Below are 27195 nucleotides of genomic sequence, written 5' to 3'. Positions count from 1 at the left end.
GGAGTGCATACAAAAATATGTAGTTCCCTGAAAATTATCTAGTTACTGTGTTTTTTAAATTGTCAAGTTTGTGCCAAGGCCATGTGCCAAGTTTGGTAACTATAGTTGGTAGGGATGTGTAATTAGAAGAGAATGAACCATTCTTTTCAAATTCTAATTCAGATGTATTGATAGCTCTAACCAGCATGAACTATCCAATGATATGCCTAATAGTAGCTTTAGAATGCTTCTTTGTTGGAAAAGCAGCAATATTAAATGGCATCGAAAGCATGGATATATGCAAGATATATAGGGACACAATTTTACTCTATCCCTTATGACACATCGATTTCAATTGCTTACTATGGATCAGGGTGATGCTCTGGGACGTATTTCTACGACAGCTCAAGGAGACCTAAGTGGTATCATGCCACATTGCTAGATGTGCGGGTAGATGAACTTCCCTGATCAAATGCATGTCCCATAATACCAAGTAAGACAGCTTGTTGGTTAAAAGGAGTGTTAATTTGCTCCAATTGGCCCCCATTTCAAGTGAATGAGATAACTATTTTAGCTCAAGCAGAAGATGAACCACATTAAAAAAAAACCATTAAGGTGGAGTACGAAAACCTTGATAAAGAAACATATCTAGAAGTGCACAAAAGTATAAAGCAAACCTTTTTTACCAAGAGCAAGAGAATGTGCTTCAGTGCTTGGGGTTTCACAGAGGGCAAGCGACCACCAGGTCCTGCTGATTCCCTCTCCTTTCTAAATTTCTGATGGCAAATTTTGGATTCTTTGTTGCTTTAATTTTCCATGTGTTATTATGCAACTTCTTTGACCTTACATTCATACTGCAATGTTGTCTCTGGCAAGATCTCAGGCCTTCAGCTCCTTCCTCCTCAGTTACAGAACCTTTCCCCTCTCTTGCGTCTAGCTTGAAATCCTCTAGTTTAGTTCAGAAATTAGCCAATAAATCAACTGTTTCTATTTTGATAGGGTTGTCTCCAATTTACTGTTTAGTCACTAAGCTACAACAAAAGTAACTTCCTCAATTAAAAATCACAGATACACATTCTACTGTATGCCCATTTTCCTCATATTCTGTTTTCTTACAACACAAATCAAGGGAGTTTAAGATTATTAAAGCCAAATTTAGTACCACTTATGAAAGCTAAGATTGCTCATTTCCCCTAGGGTTGGCAATTCCTTCCATTTTCCAATACAGACTCAGATCATATCATTTCTATCTTTTTACATAATGTAAGACAGGACTGTTGAAAAATTAAGGATCTCTGCAAATGTAATGGCACTATGTGCTTTTTTATGTGTTTTCTAAGTGCAGATCCGAATGCATATATATAGGAGTAGAATGTTTCTATGTTAATCAATATTGGTTATTGAACTTAACTTTCATCAGACATTATTAACAACAACAATATATATATATATATATACACATATGTATGTATGTATGTCTAATTGACGATTAATCAAATGCAAAAATGTGTAAGTCAGTTTAACCAATAACCATAGGGAATCAACTCTAGATCAATTCAATCCGACTGAAGCTACAACATCAACACTCCATCTTAGCTAGGGAGGATAAACACGTGACTATATATTATCTCAATGTAAAACAAGAAGATATTTGATCGGAAGATATTCAACATTTTGATATTGTTTATGATATCTAGAGTAATGGCCTCTTGAATGTCAAGTCACATGACATTCACCAAGTACTCTTTGAGTAATGGCCTCCTAAACATCAATTTGCATATCATTCACCAAGTACTCAAAAGAATGTTCATAAGGTATGTGCACATGTATCCTCAATGATACTTACCCTAGGAACAGCCATGGTCTATTTAAGGAACTTAATCCACCATGCAAGATATAATCCATCATGATTTGTTTCGGCCATCATAAGATGTCTATCACAATAGAAAGCCATGGTTTATTTAAGGAACTTAATCCACCATGCAAATTATCATCTATCATGATCTGTTTCAGTCATCATAAGATGTCTTGTCATAATACAAGGCCATGGTCTACTTATGAACTTTATCCATGTGATGTTCTAGTCTTAATATGATCAAAAGAATTAAATCTTGACTTGAGGTATTTTGTCAAACAGTTAACATGTATTCCAAAGCTTTAAGATTTGTTACAGCTGAAAGAAATCCAACTCTAGGAAGTACAACAATTTGACAAAGGTTTTGCAAAACAATGCGAAATCTCTATAAATAACAGTATTGGATTATACTATTCTTTGCTATGGTAGATCTTACACAATAATATAGTTATTCTGAATCATAGCGAATTAGAGACTAAATGTATCACAATGGGCTACTACGTTTACACTACTAACACAAGCTTTAAACGCAATGGAATAAATAATGGAACCTGGCCTTAAAACGTATCGAGTTGGAAGTCTACACCATGGCTCATGGCATGCCTCCAATTATCTCAGTGTCGGAACTGTCAACTCCCAATCATTCCCGCGTCCCTACTATTCACTGGATCCCGCCTCCTGATGGCTGACTCTATCGTCTTTAATACTCTCTATGGAATGTGGTGTATGGTCATTGACTATAAGTACCCTACTATAGTCGTCATGACTTTCCAATAAGTCTGGTATGACAGTTTCTCTGCCTACATGAACTCTCTCACTTCAGCTATGAGATGTTCACTCACCCTGCCTGTCATCAAACAACAAAGTGCAAGGTAATCCCGCGTGAAGTGTTCCTGTAGACGGGCTTGGGGTGTTGATCTCCTACTACCATTGTCATGTGCAATGCAATGCTTATTGTTGTCTCACTGATAGATGGACGTAGAAAGAGGAAGGCCTTGAATAATACAGTACTTGACTCATGCGGAGTTCTCCAACATTATCTCAGAATAAGTAATGACTGTCCATTCAATTTATTATCCAAGCATCAATAGCCAAATAATGTAGCATACATACCATTGTTTTGTACTAATTTCACACACCAATCTTCTTCCTGTCATAAGCTCCAAAGACCTATAAATCTCTGCTGTAATTCAAAACTTAGAACTGAAAGTACATCTATGAGTACTAGGTTTGTGTCCAGCCTCACTAATTTCCTCAAGGGGTTTCATCCTTAGGAAATATCCAGTCACATTTAAGAGACCGATTAGGATTTGAACAATAACATATATCTGTGCTCTCAATCCCAATGTAGCTCCACGCTTTTATAACCTCAATATGAGGGAAGACAAAAACAACTAGGCAATGTGAGATTAAAGCCAATTTCGTCTTTTAGTCACTTAAGTTACTTTATAACTTTATAACATTAAAATGTTTAAATAAATCACTTAAGTCACTTGAACTTTAATATCTCTTCAAATACTTGTCTGATTGCCATGCCGTATGAAATAGGAATCTCTTCGCATAATTCCCCATGTGACCAAATACACTTTCTAAAAATAGAAAGGGTCCATCTCAGTTACCCCTGACTTACTATACATTGTATGGAAAATGGAGTCCAAAAGACATCGAATGAAGGTCAAATCCATAAATAGCAAATGTTGGAGATGACTCAATCCTCAAAAGACCCTCTAACTATCCTCATTAGCCTACGAGGATCCAATATTAGGCTAATCCCTGAAATCTTGATGCTAGCAACCAATGGGGACATTACAATCCACCATGCAAGTTATCATCTATCATAATTTGTTTCAGCCATCATAAGATGTCTATCATAATAGAAGATTAAGTTATTCAAAGATCATCATCACCTTTCAATAAATTCTACAGATACAAGTGATAACCATTTGTAAGTCGTCACTTCCCCATGATGTACATAGGGGGTAGGCCTATTAAATCATGTAGTCACATGTATGACACCAAAGGTTTATATGAAGTCATAACTCCATCTGATTCTGATATGATCAAGATCTTCAAAATCCTCAAACATGTCCTCTCTCTGCTCCTTTTGACGAATGTGTCAGACTCCCTCTATCATCAATCTTCTAAGCTCCTTTATCTCAGAAGAAGTGTCAAACTCCCTCTGAATCTAATATCAATCTCCCTTTCCTGCAAGAACATACTCGGAGGAAAAGATCAAAGCAAATAGCTCTTATAGTATGTATAGAAATAAAAACAAGAAAGATTTATTACATTAGAAATACAATACTTAAAAATTTAAATAATTTTGTTGATAATATTAAAAATTTAATAACAAATGTATACATACATACATATATATATATATATAGATAACTCTTCATTTTACATGTATTCAATAATTCCCCACCTTATATATGCATTGAGATATATAACTAAATAAAAATAAATTTAATGTATAGAAATTATGATATACCAACCTTGATTTTACCTTCTTATATTTAAATTTATTTTTTAGTATGCAATATCCTTCCTGTTGACTGATCCAACCGTTGGTTGCTTTTATCATTTGGTCTATTCGGTATTTTCGTGTCTAGTCTGCTAGCCTTTATTAATATTTCCTTGTGACTTGGACAATTCCTATTTGTACCTTACTCGCAACCTCCACTATATGTGGTTGCGGGTCTCGTTCCTACTTAATAAGTTTAGGGATGACATGGCATCTTACAATGGAGTAGTTATTACTCTTGTGTCCTTCCTTCACAATTGTGATACAAGTGTTGTTTGTTGATGCTCTGAGAATATTTTATACTTTTGCAGATCCTCTCCTTATCCGTTATCCGCAATCACTATCCTTTGGTCACTATCAAATGGCCCATGCATTCCTTTGGTCACTATCATTTTCATTGCATGCGGTTAACATTGAAATGATAGTTTCTCCTATCCACCACTCTTTTGAGTAGTCTATACCATTAATTCATTGTACGGAGTGTTCTCTTTGAGTTTCCTTATGTAGATGATGATTTGTAAGCCTACTAGACTTTCCTTGCTCTTATCCTCAACAATGTTGGGTGTCGCTTGCCACTAGATTAGTAGTTATTGAGATTCATACAAATGATGGAACAATATAGTTATTCAAAATTCTCCTCCTATGCTTCCTTCATTATGTGTAGTTTGTTACACAACAGTGACGTGAATGGAGGACACGCTCAGTCTGTCCCTTGACTTTTCTCAGCAATAGTAATGTCTCCAATTTGATGGGATGGCCCATGTTACTTGATCTATGCCACCTGTATTTCCCAATGCCTGATTCAATATTTATTGGTTTGTCCCTAATTACTCCTCTATGATCTTTGCTTGGGATCTACCTGCAAGTTGTGTAGGCTTTATAGAAGGAACCTTGCTCTGATATCATGCTAAAGAATGAAGGATCTCTACAAATGTAATGGTACTATGTGTTCTTTTATGTGTTTTCGAAGTGCAGATCTGAATGCATATATATAGGCTAAGTCACAAGGTTTGCTGAATTTTCGACTTCAAATTCGAAATTTGGCAAACCTAGAAACAAATTTAAAATGCGTATAGATTTGGATTAAGTTTGTACAACAGGAAAAGAAGTTTCGTTTTCTTAAATAATAAACTCAATTCACAAGGAAAAAGATCCATTTTGTTTCTCTGCCTGAACTCCGTCACCACTGTCGTCATCTATTCTCTGCCTGGGTTGTTGTCAACACTATTTTCGTCTCTTCTCCGCCTGGGTTGTTGTCTTTTTGCAAACAAACCAAATTGTGCAATGGGGAAGTACATATGCTACCATCGACTTGGAGACGAGTAAGAAAGTTGTGCATGATGCAGCTGCACACAATCGAGGAAGAATATTTGGCCACAAATACATTTTTCTCTCACTCGAGCTTTTCTATAGCCACGGGAAGAATAATAGATTAGATTTACCTTTTATTTTTAGATTTTTAAGATACATTTCATTTTATGTTAGTTTGATTTAATTACTAATGCTAAAAAATTTTAAGTTTATTTATTCTTATAAGATTTAACTTTATTAATTTTGATTACACCATTACTGTTTAGTATATCATTTATTTATTATTACATTAATGTGTCGAACAATTTCAAAATTTGATTATTTTTAATAGTTTTAATAATGTTTTGTAAAGTTAAAATAAAAAACTAATGTATTTCTATTTTATGTTTTAGTTAATATAATTGGTGATTTTATTTTGTTTTTAACATTTACTGTTTTATAAGATAAAAAATTTAATTTTTAGGAGTCAAAAAAGGAAAACGAAAATTAATTATTATATATCTATATATATATAATTTTATTTATATAGGGCAAAAAAAATTTTGAATTTTTATCCTTGGTGATTCGAACTCTAACTCGAACCTTGTGACTTAGTATATAGGAGTAGAAGAGACATCTCTCGATGTTAATCAATATTGGTTATTGAAGTTAATTTTCATTAGACATTATTAACAACAATATATATATGTGTGTGTGTGTGTGTCTAATTGACGATTAATAAATTGCAATCATGTTTGCCCAATAACCATAGGGAATCAACTCTAGATCAATTCAATCTGATTGGAGCTACAATGTCAACAAGGACTGTTCATAATCATATTACTATGTTTATGTAACTTGTGTTTTAGATGAAATAGAGTTGCATTTCTTCCCAACAAAACTTCAAATTCAACAAATAGCAGCCTTATTCTCATTTAATTATATCATATTTAACAACCTAAATTCAGATTTTTATAGCCCACAAAACCACTTTGCTTGCAGCCTGATCGAAACTCTAAATTTTGGCAAAATTTAGTCCCAAATATCATGCTAAAGGGAGAACCTTTAGATCTTACCCGCTACTTATATTCAAACGTTACGATTCAATACACTGAGGTCAATCCAACTATGGCTGGTGATATCAAGAATATACAAAGCAGCGCACAATTCTCATGATTAAGAACTTCACACATCTATTCCGACAAGGAACACATCTGAACCTGAAGAAGGTAGTGAATGCTCAAATAGTGAAAAGCAATACTTTTATATGTCATTGCTCTATTCCTATGCGGGAGAAAGCTTGAAAGCCATATTCTGTAGTCAAACTTTCCATGCTCTGTAAGAGATCAGATTCACGATATATTGTGTTTCAGTCAGCCTGATCTCTCGATGCTACAACAATCATCCATAGGTGTACCATGTTTGCCACAGGAATTAAGGAAGTAATTGTCCGTAAATTGATTCTTATAAGAGGACCCACTAATAGAAACATAGATGGAAGCCACACAAATAATTACCATGATAATTCACATGGAATATAAACCTTGGTGCTTTCAGAATCGTACAGTAATAATACACAGCGATTGGCATATTGACGGCATATTGAAGTCAACTTATTGAAACCGATAGTGGACACAACGCAGGAGGAGGCTTGGCTTGTCGATTATTGAATTAAAGAATGCAGTCATTTTTTGTAGCAGGTCACCACATTCGAATATGCTCAGCTATTTATCATGACTTGCATTCAACAAATCTTACCCGCAACAGTGTCGTGGTTTGAAGAAATAAAACAAAGGTCATGATCGGTTATAATAATGATGATATAGCCACAATTTGATGATCCTATCTTGGCAATAACAAATGTTGATCCTGAAGAATTAAAAAATAAAATATATTAATAAAGAAAGGTTGTAAACCATACAGACGTCCCTTCAGACAAAAGACACAGCTTTTTAATCTGAAAGAAACATATAAATTAGGAGTCTATTATTTGGAGAAGAAGCAAAAAAAAAGACATATTTGAAAGACACACATTGGGAGAAGTATTTATAAAAAGAGATTTAATTTTGTACAGAGAGATATGAAGCTTTAATATGGCTTTGTAATGTAAATTTAATTATTTTATTTTTATAATAAAATTAAATGTCCTTTGTTTATTTATATTAAAGGCGTGCAGATTTAAACCACAGTTGATTCGTCCTTTATAATCATTTTTAAAATTTTGTAAGCAATTTATGTCAGATAAGTGGACAAGGTCATCTATGGCATTTTAAACTAGATCGTCACAGATGTTGTGAAACATTTAATTGTTTATGAATCTGTGCCCAGTTTGTCTCCCCGACATTGAGAGTTAACACGCAATCTAGATTAGTTTGGAATTGTGTATATATATATTTGATCTGTTGTGTCTTGATTATTAAACTGTTTATGTGCATAGAACATCATAAAGTTGTACATTATAATCTTCATTGTAGTTGACTCTGTTGCCCGAAGAAGCTAAAGCATTGGTTCTTTATCATTGTATTGAGTTAGTATTTGAAGTCGAAAAATCTATAACTTCCTTCTTACAAACTTCAAATCCATTGTTAAAATCTTGTACAATTCATTCAGTTCAAACATTTAGCATTCAATTCCATATTGATTGAGTTCGAAGATTTTGCCAGCTGAAGAACTCGCCAAAGCTTAAATTCACTATAGAATAGCCCTGAATCAGGCAGTCAAGTTCAAGGTGAAGGTTTACCCGCCTGGGTGTAGCGGTGCCTAAAGTGCAGGGGAATCAAGGTGATTCTCGTTCATTGGCCAGAATAGATTTTGGAATCCTATCAGACAAGTGGCAAGCTCTTGAATTTCCAATCTGTGGTTTTGGGAACCAACACAACCTTCAGCACACAAGCACATTGTTTGGCATAATGTGACCCAAGAAATGACGCTTTTTGAAGCAAAATTTATATAAATTAGAAGGTACCATCATTATGTAAGTTTCTTCTTTTAAAACTCCTAAGCCTGAACATCAGGAAAAAAATTCAGGTGAAATAAGAGCAAATTCACAGGTGGCTAATTATTAGTTTCAGACTCTCAGTAAACGTAATTGTTTAATCATGCTTTCATTTTACATGTTGAAAACATACATTCCTTCTCAAATGATATAAGCTCATGTAGCAATCCATCAAGGCTTTCATAATGGAAACTCGTGTGAAAATTCTCAAAAGGCAAATTACATCTTTAAAATGTACTGATTTTAAGTGTCCGATTCAGTAAAACTATCATATCCAATTCTGGGTGTTGCATACCCCAATAGCAAGGGAAAGTGCAAGTCCAGCAATAACTTGACAGAAAAAATACCTCAGTTATGTCAATAAAGCCAAACCAATACTCCAAAAAGGCATATTAATCTAATTTAAAAAGCCTATATTTCTTCAAGAAATTGAATAATTTGGGACAGAGCTTTCAAAATATTGAAGAAACATGTAAACAGAAATGAGATAGAATTTATAAACTTAAAGAAATCAGACTTCCACAATCCATAGATATTACTTAACAATTTTCTGTAAAGACTATGTAAGAATTTTTTGCATCAACATTTCGGATCGCACTCCGTGATCCATCATGATTCATCAGGATGATCAAGAGAACATAAGGAGCATCTAAAGCTCTTGCTGGGCCTGCAACTCTTATTCTTTTTTAAGCTCTTGCTGGGTCTGCAACTCTTATTCCTTTTTAAAGCTTTTGCTGGGTCTGCAACTCTTATTTTTTATCTCCTTACACTCTCTTTATCATCCTGATGATGGATAACAGAGTGTGATCCAAAATATTGATGCAAAAAATTCTTAAAAATCTACCCAGAAAATTGTTCAACGAAATTAAACTTGTTCAAATTGTCAAAATATTAAGCATGTCACAATATTCTAGATGGAAAACAAAATATAATAATACCTTTATAGAAGCAGAATCTGATTTTACAACTTGTCGATCCAGTACCTGTATAGTTAATAAAATGAAATATAAATAAGACTTAGGAATTTACTAATTATTTTGTAGCATATTATAGACTAGCTTAAAATAATGTATGTCTTTGCAACACACAACATTGCACCCTGTATAAGATGCCATCAGGGATTCAAAACTCATCTGATTAGAATACATCTAACCAAACAAGAATCATGAATTACCATATCCATTATAAAATTATTTTGTGATTCTAATATAACTCTGATATGAATGACTCTTTTCTAGCAGGCAGAACCTCTAAAGCATCCTCTGGAACATTTAATGTGTACACGCATCCATGAGGCTGAAGTTGGCCAGCAAACTGAACTTCATTGTTCCTGAAAACACATGGATGGCAGTTACAAAAACAGAAATAAATTCAAAAGAAAATGCAATCTGTGTACCACTTTTTGGCTATCTAAGGAGAACAAAGTCCAAAGACAATTTCTTGTCCAAGATTCAAAAGATTCCTTGAAGAAGATACTCTCAACCAACCCATTACTTACTTTTCACCACAGTGTGGGCACTCAAAGGCCATCAAGACCACCTGCATTAGAAAAAGAGAACCATAAATAAACATTCGATAAGTTAATCTCATATTTCAGAGAAATGATTTTAAATAAAATGACAAGTTTCCAACTTTACAGAATAAATATTCTTAAAAAACTAACAAAACATACACATTATAAAAATATCAGAATTCTTTTTTCTTCTTTCAAGAACCTATTCTGCAATTGTGTCAATTTTTGTCAATTGTGGCAACGACTGGAATGAAAACTCTATTTCCTCATTTGTCCACGAAGATCTGCTCTTCTACCCTTCAATTATCATTGTTCGATACCATGTTCTGGCTCACACATCTTTCCTAAGATTTTGGCAGGCTGCCAGTGTTGTTTGTATCCGATTTAAAAGAAAGAAATGGCCCAAGTCCCAATAACCTCTAAATACTCTAAGATGAATCAGATATAACACAATACAACTCCAAAGCGGTGTTAGGCAGATTTTGAACAAACTTAGGTTTCTGATTAAAGGAGGGTGATGGTATGACATTCAATTGTTGTTATCCACTCAAAAAATGTCCTATCTAGATGTGCATCACTACACTGTTATGTCTTCCCTTCTTTTATAAATAGAAAGATAGATAAGGGCAAGTAGTAAAGTCAATTTTTATCTTCCCTTATCCAATTCTATTCAACTCCAATGAAGCAAATGCTAATGTTTACACATCAAAGAGCTATGAATCACACTGCATAGTTCCATCGCTCTATTCAAACATTATTTTTCTATGTTGGAATGTCAATGGTTTACAAGTTAACATTTCTCATTTAAGGAACACTGTTCACAGCATCGTATCTAGGTTGAATGTAACAAATTTAATTTCAATTTACAGCACACTATGTGATGATCAAGAGTTTATTTATGTCAATTGCCGAGATCATGTACATAGATCAGTAAAGGTGCAACTGTTATATTATTTTAAGAGTGACGTTCAAAACAATGTGCAAATGCAACTGTACAGAGAAGAATATTGCAAGCTCAAGGACTACTCGTTAGACAAAACTTTATACAACATGCTATCCTCGATTTAGTTTACTGAAAATCATAGAACAACCCTACAAATTTCTCTGTTTTGTAACCTATGTCCTCTAGGCATGCCTAACTAGGCAATCCTCAAATGTCCTTGCATGAGATTTCATCCCTCAAAAAGTTTATTCGATTGGATTCCCTTTTGTCCTTTCATTTTCACAAAGACCTTGCATTATAGAAGTCTTTGCACTTGCAAAATTGGGTTGCATTATGTGAGTCTTTGCACATGCAAAGTCAGGTTTTAAACCCAACATTACAAGTCTTCTTTTGCACTCAGTTGCAATTCGGAACTTAAAACCCTAACTGCAAGATTAGTTTATTGTTGCAAGTTTAAACCACTTGCAATCAGGATTTTAAACCCCAAATGCAAGGAATTCACAAGTTTCAACACTCGTAATCCAATTTCAAAGACCCAACTGCAAGGTGTCTCACCTTTTGCAAGGCAAAACGAATTACTTGAAATTTGATTTTTGAAATCCAATTGCAAGCTTGAAATCACACCAATGACTTGCTTTGCATATCGACAAACACCTGCAATCGAGTTTCTAAAACCCGATTGCAAGGCATACATCCTTGTACATGCAATCAAGTTTTTGAAACTCGATAGCAAGCTTTCTCCCATTTTTTTCACTTGCAATTTGTCCACTTACAAGGAAACTTTTCCTTTGCCAACATATAATCGGTTTTCTAAGTGTTAGATATTTGCCCAAATATAAATGATAAACAACAAGGAAGAATAATATAGATACAATAACCACCAAAAATCACCCTGGGAAAACCCTTCTAGAATAAAGGGAAAAACATAACCACACAACAAAAGATCACTTTAATGATAATAAATATTCAAGTGTACAATGCCTTTTGCTTGATGCGAAAAATATAACACATAGAGAGACTCTTCACATTACAACCGAAGGTCTCTTCAATTTCCCATAACATGACTCTTTATTTTCAAATACAACTCTTTCTATTTCCATGCCTCAATGCATGTTATATGACACATCTTTATAATTAAAATTACACTTTGTCATAAATGTCATTTTCAACTGAAGGTGACCATAATGATAATAACTTCCATATTCTAGAGATAAAGATCTCTATTGCAGCTACAATCTCCAACACTCCCTCTTAGCAAGAGAGAGATCTTTAGCTAAATAGTCAAACAAGACTACAACCAAAAATGTCAATGATAAATTTTGATCACATAGATCCAAAACATAATTCATGGAATCACTCGACATGAAATAACCACAAGATCACAATCAGATTTCATCATGGATTCACTCAACGTGATGTCATGGAATCTCTCAACATGACAAACCTGCAAAAAAAACACAATGAACTTCCATTACAGACTCACTCAATGTGATGTTGCCATGGAATCTCTCAACATGACAGACCTGCAAAAGCCATAATCAACTTCCATCACGAACTCACTCAACGTGATGTCATGGAATCTCTCAACATGAAAGACCTACAAAAATCACAATCAACATTCATCAAGAAACTCACACAATGTGATGTTTTCATAGAATCTCTCGACATGACAAGTTAGTAAGGTTTACGACCAACATTTTATCACGGATTCTCTCAACATGATACAGTCATGGACTCTCTCAACATGACTTCCAACTCCCATTATGAAATCACTCAACATTTTGACATCATGGACTCTCTCTACATGATGCTCACTATGAATCTCTCATAAGTGAAAGAGTTATCAAATTGTCCTTCCAATTTCTATAATTTCACATAAATAAAAACTCATAATCAATAAGGAAGATAATTGTTGAGACTTGTTTCCAACAAGAGTCAAAAAATATTAGGTATATAAAAAAATGTTGGGGATTCCATAATGACTCCCTCCCAATCAAGAACTACTTTGATCGCCACAACAAGATCATGGTAGTCTCATCCCTTTGAAGTTGAACATTTCCCTCTAAAAATGTATCATCAAGGTTATGTCATCATCTCATGCATCCTCGAACTAGGAGAAATTTTAATAAAATTGTATAGAGATTGATTCTGAAACCAACACACTATTCCTAGTGTTATACCATAGTTACACCGCACTACAAGAGGAGGGGACAAAGGGGCCTTCATTGGGGGACGGCAAGGGGATGGCAGCAGGGGATAGGCAGGTGGCAGGGGGAGCAAGGGTGTATATACTATACATATGGTACTCAAAATGCTAGTTATGAAAAGATGTATTACAATTATAAAATATAAGATATAAAGATGTAAAATATAAAAACTTAAACATTGAACATTGCATTGAAGTTTTCAACTAGAACATCATGATTCATGATTAAATCACAAACAATGAACATTAAACATCAACAAATGAAAGAGTGTCAAATTATATAATTTTAAATTTATAATATATATATATATATATATATATATATATATATATATATATATATATATATCAATCTTCAGATATAGAAATGCAAATGTGAATAAAAATAAAGAATAGAAGGCTTTTGAACAAAAGAGGATTAAGGAATGGGCCCCACATCCCATTATAACAAAAATAGAACCAAAAAAAATAATAAAAATAATGCCTTATATTTTTACTTTTTAATGTCCCCCATCTTGTGAGACGTCTTGACGTCCCCCCTTGCATCCCCCCATACCCACAGGGGACACAAAGACATCTCGCCATCTCGAAGGAGGTGGCACTCTAAGTGGCATCGCCCAAGACGCCGAGACGCCGTCCCTTCGTCCCGAGTGCGTCCCCGTCTCTGATGCAACCCAGTTTGGGGGGGGAGACGCATCCCCGTGTTACATTTTGTTATACCAAAAGTCAAATATCACAAAATACTTATTTCTATGTCGGTGACAAACCAAAGTCCATTTAACAACTGTTGTAGCCATCTTGCTACAAACATCGATGTTGAACTTTTCCTCCTTTCATTAGATTCCTTCTTGAATACAAGAAGCAAACTCCCAACAGAACAAAAGGATCTTGAATCGCTATCTCTAGAAGGTACTTCTGCATAAATCTTTCCTCCCTGTTCCTATCAACCAATTTTCTCCAAATGTACAAGAAACAAATCTCAATAATAAGAACCTCCATTTATGCGGGCCAATTTCTAATGGTTGTCTCAGCCTCAAGAAGAGTGATTATGCTTCCTCGCTGAGAATCAAAATTTGTGACTTCTAATGTCCATCATGAAAATACCATTAAAGCAACAACTAGATTATGTCTTTCAAGTAAATCTCTTGCAATCTATGGATGTGTTGTTGAACCAACAGTTTCAAGAAGAATTTCGACAAGCCCTCCAAGGTCTCATTTGTGTTGACATCTCAAAATTTCCAGCATAATTATCTACTAAATTTCTCCAGTTCATATTGGGCAAGTTCCAATGTCAATCAACCAAGTAAAACAAAAAGATTGCTCTCTTCGCAAGGAGGAGATCGAAGCTCCCTTCCAAAAAACAAAAGATGAACTATGGCATGCAAATTCATTGTCGCAACTTCATCATAATCATGTGTTGCTTAGATTAGAATTGGCATCAAAACAAGGTTGTTGGGGATTGTGACCCATTTTCATTGTGGCATTACTCAAACAATCTGGTTAAACTTGCTTAGAAGCTACAACCCTGTCCCTTTTATAAAAAAATGCACTTTTCCAAAGAGAGATGCTCATGTAATGACATTGAACATACCACGTCATAGCTTTTGTGAAAATGTTGATACACCTATGACGTGTGAAAAAAAAGCGTATTCTGACAAAGAATAGAAACAAAATCGAGAAAGTCGACAAGGTGCCTGATGAGAAAGGAGATGAGTTGTTGCGAGTGGGACACAATGAAGATAACAGTAAATATAAAGAGGCTGAAATAGATGATCATGCTCAAATCTTAGATTAAAATGATCGAAGTCTTTTTCTAGAATTAAATGCCTAACAAAAAATAAAAGAATTGATTGTCGCTGATAATAACATCTTTTCGACTATACTCCACACTGAATATTTGAACCAAGAAAGAATGATTAATACGCCCGATGAACAAGAGTTCGACAAGAATATCGTCAATATCAATCATGACTCATCACTTGCATAAGCGACACTACCAACAAGGATGGACACAGATGTAAAATTTAGTCAAGAACTATTGCATAGACACCACACGAAAATCCTATCAGTAACAAACAGTTTTTAAAAAACTTTACTAGTTACGATCAAAGTAAAGAAACGCATATCCTTCAAACTTATGAATGATGTAATATTCAAAAAGAGTAAACAAAAGAAAACTTATATGTCCAATGCAACACCGAAGATATCGACATGACAGAAAGAGATGCAAATATGCTTATGCTATGAGGATCTTTGGAAGCATTAACGAGAAATAAGATTGGACCAAGTCGCAAAGCCAAAGCCATGGATATTTGACTAAATCAAGCATTATGTGATAGGATGGGGAAATCAGATAGCTCACATTCATCTGCCTCCATAATTTGGAGCAATAACCATCGCTATGTAAAGTAGTAAAGAACCCTGACAAAGACAAGCGACCACGAAGCGAAACATGAACAACACAAAAATGCAATCAATACATGCATCCCAGTCCATTATCCGTCAGTATTTAAAAAATGCATGAACACGACCAGCAACAACTAAGTTTGGCTCCAGTACACTTAGGATGAGGCCAATATCATAGACCAATACAAACTTTATATGCCCAGTTAGAGACTTCCAATATTGAATACTTGTGACAAAATGGAAGCAACAACTACCAATAATTGTTTGCATAATACAATTGATAAGACACAAAGTAACCAAAGAAAACAATGATTTTCAAAATTCTTTTTCTCCTGAAGATTTTCTCAGCAATATTGCTTTTTAAATACACATGCAATCCATGGTGCATGTTACAATTGTGCACTCAACACAGCGGTGCCTATGATTTCCCTTCATTCTTGACAGAGTTGAGTGAATATCATACACAAAAGAAATTTTCCTAAGGCACCGTCACAAAAATAAGAACTTCATTTTCAAAGAGACATATTTATTGTTGTAATCAAAACTAGGCTCTGATACCATGTTAGATATTTGCCCAGAAATAAATGATAAACAACAATAAAGAAAAATAAAACAAATATAATAACCACCAAAAATTACCCTGGAAAAACCCTTCTAGAATGAAGGGAAAAACTCAGCCACACAACAAAAGATCACTTTATTGATAATAAACATTCAAGTGTACAATGTCTTTCGCTTGATGCGAATATATAACACATAGAAAGACTCTTCACATTACAACTGAAGGTCTCTTCAATTTCCCAAAACATGACTCTTTATTTTCAAATACAACTCTTTGTATTCCCATGCCTTAATGCATGTTGTATGGCACATGTCTTTATTATTAATATTACAATTTATCATAAATGTCCTTTTCACCTAAAGATGACTATAACGATAATAAAGTCCATTCAGTAAAAGTATGCATTATGATACACCTGATGATTTCTTATACAACGAACAAAGAGAAGATATTAAAGATTGCATTCATGAAAAGGAACTAGTGGACGATAAACTTGACTCGGGTACGCATTATGAGGAACAAGTTGAGGTAAGTATTTTTTACAACCTTTTGGAAAGTCCTCTTAACAAAACATTAGAAGATAATTAACACACTATTATAATAATACTTTCAAAATTAATTCTCCAATGTTCTCAAACTTAGTATATGAAAAACGAAAACAAATACCATATCATAATAGTTTGGGAAAGAATTTATTCCCAAAATTCCTAGAGGTAGAAATAAATAAAATAAAAATTGTCACTAATAAGATTAAGGAAAAATAATTTTGAGAAAGAATCTCCTCGTAGCATTAAAATTGATGATATAATTTTTCAAAATAAGTGATTCGTTATGGACGATGAAGGTTTTTAGATAAATTAATTTTCAAATGGAAATATGGGTTTTTTTATTTTACAAAAGTTACAAAAGAAATTAATGAGAAACTCTAAATATTTTATAATCAAAGAAGAACATGATAATTTAGGATGGATGATAGAAGAAATCTTTTCAAATCAAAGAAAATATTGGATGAGTAACGCGACAAATAATGTTAGAATAAGTGATAAGCATGATTTCGGATTTCTACTATTATTAAATGATCAAAATAGGGTTTTTGATAGAGGAAAGGAACAATGTTCACTTTAGGGGGCTTGGGGCTACCCAATCTCACTTTGCATCAGATAAAGCGTGGATACAGGGTCTACTTCTTCAGATATAACTGGGATCTCGCTATGTTCACAAGGACCATACGTCCCAAAAAGAGCCATTGGTGGAACCCTAGGTTTTTGCAAATTGTAGTTCCAAATCCATGACCAAAAAGCAAGTTTCTCCATGCAATCCCTACATTCAAAATTGTCCCAGATCCTCATACTATAACACAACACATTGTTCAGTTCCTACGACCTTTCTACTTCATCAGACAAGTATTCTGTTTACCGCATGGATTAATTAAGAAACGCACACAGACAAAGAATACGAACATGAACAGCAACCAGCAGAACTCTTATTATTATTCGCATATGCCCACAGTACATTATACTTCGATGGTATGATATCATGATTACAATGCTTCCCGAAGGGGTTATAAATACTTTCCGAAGAACTTTCCCGAAGGAGTCCGTTGGCCACATACATTATGTCCGCTACAAACTATTTACCCGTCGGCTACATAACAAGACTTTTACCGAAGGGACCCGTCGGTCGATGCACAATTTCTACCGACGACATATTCTAGACTCATTCTAGGTACAGTTTATTGGACAGGATTTACAAAAGTGCTGAAGTCAATATTATTTACAATTTTATTGGACAGGATCTACAAAAGTGTTGAAGTCCATATTATTTGATTTGATTACTTTGAATGTCATGTCCCCATTTTTGGTGACAGTTCAATTTAATTAATTTAATTAATCTGGTTGTCCAAAATAATGAATATTTTATAAGGACAACTAATTAATTATTTTAATTAAATAAATAAGTGATATTAAGTTAATTATTTATAAAGCTATCAAATAAATAAATATTAAAAGATAACTTTATATTTAATTAATTTAATAAAGTGACTTGGATTATAAAATATTTAATAAAGTCATTTAAGAGATAAAATCAAAAAATGTTCTAGAAGTCTCTGGAGAAGATGGGAGAAAAGAATAAATAGGCACCCCCGGGGCTCCATTGGAATCAAGCAGATTATTTCTCTCTTGTTATCAGGTTGTGATTCAATCACATGTGCATTGTGGAGCCAAGGGTTTCTGCAATTGTCACAACTGGCCATTGAGAACGAAAACTCTCAATAGGTACGCAATTTTGAGGGTGTGAAATATCATTTGAATTATTGCAGATTGGAGGTGACGTTACAGCCATTTCATCGAGGCGGGAATTTGTGGCCTAAGGCCAGATCACTACACAGATACAGCTACAGGATCGAATTACCCTTGTTCTCTTGATAACCAGGATTGAGGACGAACATCCCTCATTTTTCTAGCAACAGCATTGAAGGTGTATATTCCTCGATTTACAGCAATAAATGAGACGCATCATCCCTGAGCGAAGTCGAAAGAGCTAGCAGAAACAGTGTTTGATAAGGGTCGGAATAAATGAGTTCGGAGTCAATATTACAGCAGGTGGAAGGACGCTAAGGCAATTCCCAATATCATCGTCGATTTCCATAAAGGTTGTGGCACCTTGAAATCGAGCTGGAAGCGGAACCGATTCAAATTAATTTGGGTGCCGTTTGTATATAGAAGCCGATCTAAAATACATTAAAAACGCACAGGATAGCAGGACTGGCAGGCAGGCAAGCGAATAAATAAGTGGACGCTGAAATTAGAGAAACCGTGTTGAGCTCCTAACCAAGGGTGGTGATATCAGTTTTACGCAAGAAGCAAGCCGGCGGCAGAATTGACATCCATCGTGGGCGTTACAGTTTTGGTCTTTACACAGCAAGTTACATATTGCATGATACGACTGTCACAATTCCGCAGCAGGGACCAGACGTTGTTTGTAAAGACAATCACATAGCTATTGAGTTGGGACAACTTAGAATCCATAACAGATACGGCCAGCTGGGAGAGGTTATGCACAGACCCAAACAGTCGTTGCAATCAGTCGGCGGCATCGGCATTCCTTCCAAATTGTGTTAAGCAGACTTTGGATAAATCTGACAAGTTCCATGACGACTACGGTTGACGACCAAATCAGGTTTTCCCTTCGATGCTATATAGATATCCAGTTCAGGTTCTGTTTTCATCTATTGGATTGTTATTAATTTGAAGGATCTGTTTGTAGTGAGAATCCTTCCCGTAACATTGTTGGTTATATTGTTACTTTATGAATTTGTTAGAGACAATACAAATTAGCGAATACATCCCAAGTACTTGACAAATTGTAGTAGATCAGTTTTGAATAATTTTAGTAGATAAGACCATACATTGGTAACAAAGCTTGATTGCTAACTGTTTGACGAAATACCTAACCCTTGAGGTTTTAAATTTTGGGGTGTAAAAAGAAGCAATAACCTGTCGGGGTTATTTCATTGAAGGCATTAAGAAATTTATCTAAATATTGGGTTATAAGATTGGTTTCAACCATATAATAAAGAGAATATGAATCAATTCTTAATGAATAAATTATACGAAAAATTATATGAAAAATGTATATGCATAGGGTATTTAATGTTGAAAGTTATTGCTTTCTTACAAAAGGTAAAATTTTAATATTTTTATTCAGCAGGCTATTTTCATCCAAAAGTGCAAAGGGATATTAAGAAATCTAGGGTTAAATATTGAATATTCATATTATAGAAAATCACATTTCCTAGAGATATTATAGAAAATCACATTTTCTAGAACTAAAAAATACTTTGCCAGAAGTGAAGTTAATTATCATTAAAATATAGATGATCTTGGAAAAGAAATACTCCTTTGAAAGATAATTTTTTTGCAGGAAAAGTATTAAGTTTGTATTAAAGGAGATGTAATATGTCAGACAGGAAGTATTTCTTGCCCTACTATTTTAATTTATATCATGACTTTTATTATTTTATAATCTTCCACAAACAAATATTAATCACAAGAAAAATCTGTGCAGGAAATGTTTGAAGATGATTTTTTTTAGAAAAGGAAAAAGTATTTAACAGAGAGGATTGACGGAAGATCAAATGAGAATTTGGAACCAAATCAGTTTACTATACAGTGTTATTTTATATTATTATAACAAATATGTGCCATTATGAATTAAGATTTATTTATGAAGGGTTGTGTTGGTCGGAAGTTTGTTGCATCCCTTCATGTTTTATAAAAGAGATACCACGACCAATATACAAACATTATTACAATTACAGTATCACAATCTAATATAAAATTATATTCATTGCAAATAAGTGCATGCTCAAAGCAATATATATTTTTCAAACGGAGATATAATATTTTTGGAAGCAATTAATCAGGCAATGTAACTGGAGCAACAATGAATTAAACCAGGTTTTATTTTTTCAATACAAAGACTTTCTTTTGTTCAGATTGGAGATTGTAAGTTCAATTATTTTTGATAAACCTATTCCTCTGTTATTTATTATTCTGAAACAATTGCTATCATTTGAATAAAGAAATAGTTGTAGCACTATTTTTTTATTATCAGAAGTTGTAAATGAAGTGTTGTTTATATAGGTCCTTTCTAATTGGTTTCCTTTGTGAAATTAAATTCAATTAGACTAAGGTTGGTACAACAAGGTACTTTTCACTATATAAGATAGTGGATGGTGTTATTTACTGTCTCACAGAGTTGTATGTTAAAGCTTTTATCAAATATTGACTCTATCTGCCCAATTCTGACAAAGCACTGGTCTGAGAATTAACTCATAAAACTTGGATATATCGTTAAGTGCTAGGTTTGTTGTTTTATCAAGTACACTCGTAGTTTATAAACATCTTTCTATTTTGAAGCATTCAAATCAGAGTTTTTAGTATTTACCTAAATTGAAACTTGATTATTCTTGAGAAATGCTTGCCATCTTAAGAGATCAACAAACTTTTATACACTGCAATCTGCTATAGAAATCCTTAAACCAATAGATTGGGGTTGAGGAATTAGTTAACACACCTATGTCCTGCAGCGCATGAAGGGAAGGGAAGTAGGATCACACTTTATCACTCTCGTTCATTGGCCAAATCTAATTGGAGATCCCAAAATTGAGAGGGCAAGCTCATACAATTTCCAATCTGTTGATTTGAGCACCAACACTAGGTTCTTGTACCCATATCTGAACTGGCAACTAAGCCGGATTGTAAATCAATTTCAGAGAAGCATCTAGCTCCACGGAGTTCAGTGATTAATTTGTCAATTCTTGGAAAACAGTAATGGTTTCTTGTCTATGTTACACGGAAATGTATTTCCTGTCTCAAGGGCACTCGTTTCTGTCCCCGAAATATTTTGAGAATAATGGAGGGGAGAGTAAATGCCCCCCAGTCATCCCCAATTTCAAGAAATAACAAGAAACCGTGAGAAACGTCCCCTAACGTTTGGGCATGGTGATCTATCCACATGTCTAAGACGTTCCCGATTCGTCCCAAAAATATTTGGGTATTTTTGGCATTAAGTATTTAAATAAAAACACTTTTTTTGTAATATTTTTGTCAAATCAATAATGTGAGGACCCATAAGATTTGAATTCGTGCCTGCAGATGATAAAATTCGTAATTAAATATTCAGCAATGAAATTCATGATTAAATATGTTTAGATTTTATATGATTCTGAGCCTTTAGATATTTGATAGCTATAATGAGGCTTCGTTTCATAGGTTTTGTGCCTGCAACTTGTTAAATTTTGATGTTTCAGACTTTTGGATATTGTTCAAGGCATTTTGATTTGGATATTTATGTTGATAGACCATGATTTTGATGTTTGAGATTAATGTTATAATATTGTTATACTGATTTATATTGCCACTATTATCATTTATGTGATTATACAATTGTTGTAGCTCGTGAATTGGTGGTTTATTTGCATAGTCTTGCCCATAATCAATTATTGACATTTCTCTCTCTTTCCCTATCTCTATATAAAATATCTATATATTTTTTGAAAACATCACACACACACAAAAACGCGCGCACACACATGTATTAAAAATTTGTATATTGTGGTCCCCTAATTTTGGCTCTTGAGGAAACGTCTCAGAAATGCATCCCCTATCATCCCTCATCCGCATCCTCGGAACACCGTGGAACATGGATTCATGTAAGTTGAACAAGATATTTACCAAAGAAGTATGTCTTCAGTTTAGTCATAATACAACAAACTAATACTATACCAGATCTGCTTTTCTCACACTTTCCTTCTCACAAGCAATTGCGGTGTGTGTGTGTGTGTTTCATAATAGATAATGCTGAAATGAACATTCACATGATGGAATTTAAGATATGACTATCTGAAACCAACCTTGTAGTAAGGGCCTAGGGCATAAGAGAGGGCTATATGAGGGCTATGCAAGTAGGCCACACTAGAGTACCATATAACGGGCTCCTAGGGACAAGATGACATTTAAATAGAAGAACCAAGAAACCCCATTACCAACAACCCACTAAGCAAAGAGGGCTCTCACAAACATCCACTCTCGAGATTAGTGTAGAAATGACTTCAAGTGGCTCTATCATGTTTCATCCTCCAAACCCTACTATCTTGTATAATATTATGCGTAACATATGAATATGATGTGATCTTGTCTAACCCTCATGATTGGAAACATATATATGTGTCTATGTGTGTATGTGGATATGCATATATGTGTTACTTATGATTGCAAGATTCAAATTCAAGATCACATATCTAAAGTAATATTTACTTGGTAAGATGTAACCCTAACCCTAATTTGTTGCAGTTGTGATTCTAGGGCCAAATAGGAAGACGACATTACATATAGTTAACTAATGCCGCATCTTTCCATATAGATTTAATTACACGATAGATTTATTTACACCTCTTCTACTCAATTTCAAATTCCAAACCCTATGCACTACTAACTCAGCATATTGTTCAATCAAAAGTTTTTATGATACCAAAATATTTTGCCTTCTTTGGCTTTGCTAGTCTATTTGAATGATAAATTGTTTTCAGTCCAATTATTCCATGATATTTTCAGCTTCATGAACAAGCACCATCAAGATTTCTTTCCAAAGATGCATAATTATTTATTTTCATTAAATGTATTGCTAGAAGAAGGGATTGGATACTTATTTTGTATGAAAGCTTCTTTTTCCAATTCATTAGACTTAGCGTTCTATTACAAATGGTTGCAAAATCTGCAGAATTGAAAGTGTGAAGTGGAAGTCATTACCTTTCTTCTTTTGGAAAAAACATTATAATGTCTATCCAATTGAAAGTGCTCATCTTTTGCAAGATTAAAAAGGGTTGTCATGGGACCTCTAAAATAGTATGAAAATATTTATATGAAAGGCATATGTCACTAAATCCTCTCTATCGAATCATATTCTTTAGAGTAAGCAAGGCAAGGATGGCTTGGATCTTAGATCAACAGTAATGACCTCCACGCCAATTATGTTCTCAAGCACAGTTTGAGAACTCTGAGTATTTCGCAGGACTCTACAAACTTGAATCCTTGAGCATAGTCGAGTTGAACAAACTCCCACACCGAGTCTAGCCAAGTCTTGGAGAGTATTTAGTCGAATCCTACTCCAACACTCTCCATATCTCAAGTTCAAACTCCTCAATCTTGAGCTCAAACTCTTCTCTGCTACTTGGATGTAACAACCATGATTTTTTAAGTAAAACGTCAACTCTTTTTGGTCATTTTTTGACCTTATTGGCTTATTTTACCTAGTGAAGCATCACTCACAACAAGAAGAATATTTGAGAGGAGATTTTGAAGGATTCAAAGTTGGCCAAATAATCAAACAAAAGCAGAAAAATTGGATGTGATGGCGGAAAACGAAGACAATGTTTAAGAAACAACTTATGATCCAAAGTTTAAAATCTCGCCGAGAAGTGGTAGATATACCAACTTCTAGTGAGAAGTTCTGCCCAACAAGAAAATACATAGCTTTCGTGCCAAAATCTTGGTCAAGACATTGGCGATATATCCCCAAGAAGTCGCATACTTCACTCGAGAAGTTGAAAAAATCTCACAAGCAGCCCAACGATAGCATTTAGTGGCCCATTTTAAAACTAGCAGCCTTTGGAGGAAAGAAGGGTTTTGGTGAAGAGAAATAGTCATTGAAAGCCTTGTAGATTGATTACAAGTGGATTCTAAGTGGATTTGAAGAGATTTTTCAAGAAAATACTGATTCGAAAGAGGGTGATTTTGCACCAAGATTGGATGACATTCAGGAGGAGGGTAGTGAGAGTGAGGATATGGAGGATGAGAAGTCATTGCTAGTACTAGCACTAGCTGCATTGAGGATGGATATCAAGTCACAACTACAACCATAGCAACAGTGTACTGCTAGGGCAAGACCCCCTCCCACTCCTATAGTTTTTACTAGAGTTACTGGGAAGGGGAAGAGGAAGATGTAGACTATTTTTATATTGTACTTGACATTTGTATTTGTTTATCTTTTTACAAAGACAAATTGCTATTTTTATTTTTCTTCAGAGTTCAGAGCCTTTGACTATGGCTGTCAACCATCGACATTCCACATAAGGATGTGATTTTGCTACATGTATGTATGTATGTATGTATATCAGCTTGTTTGGTTTCTTTACTCATTTACTGGCTCATTAGATGCATCTCCTTATTGATTTTTGTAAAAAAAATTGCATTTTAAATTAAATTAAATTCATTTCTGAAATTCTCAATATTTTCCTGAGAAGTTATTGATTAATCTCCGATATTTGGCACGAAAACCATTTTTACGAGATTTTGAACTATGCTATGATCATTTTGATCATGATGTACCTTGTAATTCAAGGCTTGAAATATTAAGTTGCATAAGGAGGGGAATGATGAAAATGTAGGTTGTATATGTTTGTTTTATGAATTGATTATATAATCATATGTAAACAATTATAATGCTATCTTACTTATAACATTTTTGTATTACAATGAATTGTTCAACTTTAAAACTACGGACTTAAAAGTTGAGAGTTTGAGGATCATATGATTTATTTAGTTTGAAATAGGACAAATAGATAGTCAAGTTAGACTTTTATCTTCTCTAGATGCATTAATTCTTTTCCTTTATGCAACTAGGAGGGGCTTCTTTGTCAAGTTTGTGTCGTTTTTTATCAAGTCTCAAATGCAAGTCAATTTTTTGGGCTGCCTAGTCAGGTCCAACTTGAGTCTTCAAACTATGGTCTCAAGTAAACAAGCTCAATCATTAAAAGAACACAATTAGATTAATCAAATATAGAGAACTCTAACATGTAAGTTCTATTACAATCTTCAAATGTTTCAAATAATCCTTTCTACCAATAAGAACATCATCTAAAAAACAAAGAATTAACTCAAATAGGCCTTGAAAGTTCCCTTATCTGATGATAACCAGACTTAAAGTAAACTATTCATGCAGTAGATTCATAGAATATCCACTATTAACAATCATATTCAACTATCATTGGGCAATGCACATACAAAACAACCTGTCCATCCTTCACATAAGAATGCAAGTTGTAAAATTTATTTTTAAGATTAGGTGCTATTACTGTACAAGTCCAATTGCTAATAACCAGAGTAACGGATGCACCTTTGCACCTCCCTGGGAATGCAAATCCCCGTATCTATATCTCATACGGCACATATACATGTTGGATACCATACCCACATGTACCCAAAAAAACCTTTGCTTTCTAACCTTAACAAATGCTATACAATTTAATATTTTAAAATTTTGACATGAATCTTCCTAAACTTAATTGTTTTTAAAAACTTCCATCATGCATTTCTTAAATATACATTTGGTGTAAACAAAACCTACACCAAATGAGGAAGACAAATGAAAAGTTTTTCTATTCAAGCAACTCATTTTTTTTGTCGTCTTCCAATGCAACTTTATTTTGTTTTGCATATTGCAAATTGTTAAATCAACTTATAATTATGTCTGTAGCAATTAAGTGTTTTATTGTTTTTTAGTAATGATAATTTTCTCTGATAACTAAGAAAATTGTGTTTGAAATGTGTATGGTTTTTTATGAATATCATATTAAGGGTCTTCAAAAATGGCCATATCTGTATCCGATACAGTATCCGTACTGGTATCTGCATCTGTGTCCATGAAACCTTGGTAAAAACTATTGAATTATGATTTTGATTCCATCCTTTAATAGCTTAGGAGGGACACATTGTATTGAACAAAATGTCTAACTAGATCATGTTCACTAGCTCCATTTTATGGTGACAGCTCTTGTAAAGGTCCTGAGTATTATATTTCACAACAAGTCATCTGCAGCACTTCATTGTCTCTTACTGGATTTTGCATTTTCATCTCTGTGTGCAAGACCTACAAGTTGTTTATCTATTTTCCAAGCTGATATTAGCTTTTTTACAGCTGCTTGCAGCGCTGAATTGTATTGAGAATTTCACATAAATCATATCAGTGTTCACCTAGCATTTCTCCAACTTCTTCAACCACTATGCCCCCCAGGAATACTTACATCCCTTCTAGAGCTCCAATATATAAAATCAGAACTTAATTAGTGGGGTCTGTGATTGTCTCTTTCCGGGACATCATGGTGACATTTACCACATACACAGGGAAGTTTTGGAATGGAGCAATTCTTAAGCCCATAGATGCCACAGATATTTCAGCCTAAAGCATCAAATGCTGTTGAAGTTTGATGGTAACCACCATCCTTCCATTCAACTAATGTTTTCCCTCAATAAAATATTGAATAATTCTCAACATGGAAACAGTGCTAGCAATTGAGACTTAAGAATTGAGACTTTCCTCGACTCGGGAGTCTACAAGATTGAGTGCTCTTGTGGGGCCCC

At 34.1% G+C, this 27195-nt stretch overlaps 1 protein-coding gene across 3 annotated transcripts in view; it reads right to left on the bottom strand.

The window, feature by feature from the left end:
• LOC149565228 (uncharacterized) overlaps positions 1–27195 on the bottom strand; it is a 196891-nt gene that overhangs the window by 144710 nt on the left and 24986 nt on the right. For 2 of the 3 annotated variants that reach the window (XM_089818779.1, XM_089818778.1), the window contains 3 exons: positions 10142–10182; positions 9892–9973; positions 9582–9626 (listed from right to left, as the gene is read on the bottom strand). The exons of the other annotated variant lie outside the window; for it this stretch is intronic. In XM_089818779.1, coding sequence (XP_089674905.1) covers positions 9582–9626; positions 9892–9973; positions 10142–10182 — 168 coding nt within the window. The remainder of the gene's footprint in view (positions 1–9581; positions 9627–9891; positions 9974–10141; positions 10183–27195) is intronic. 3 annotated transcript variants of the gene reach the window in all.

The sequence above is a fragment of the Cupressus sempervirens genome, chromosome 3 (assembly GCF_028749045.1).
Source record: "Cupressus sempervirens isolate cs-2001-9-10 chromosome 3, ASM2874904v1, whole genome shotgun sequence".
NCBI lineage: Eukaryota > Viridiplantae > Streptophyta > Pinopsida > Cupressales > Cupressaceae > Cupressus > Cupressus sempervirens.
The sequence above is the reverse complement of the archived record's forward strand: the minus strand, read 5'-3'. Positions and strand labels throughout refer to the sequence as shown.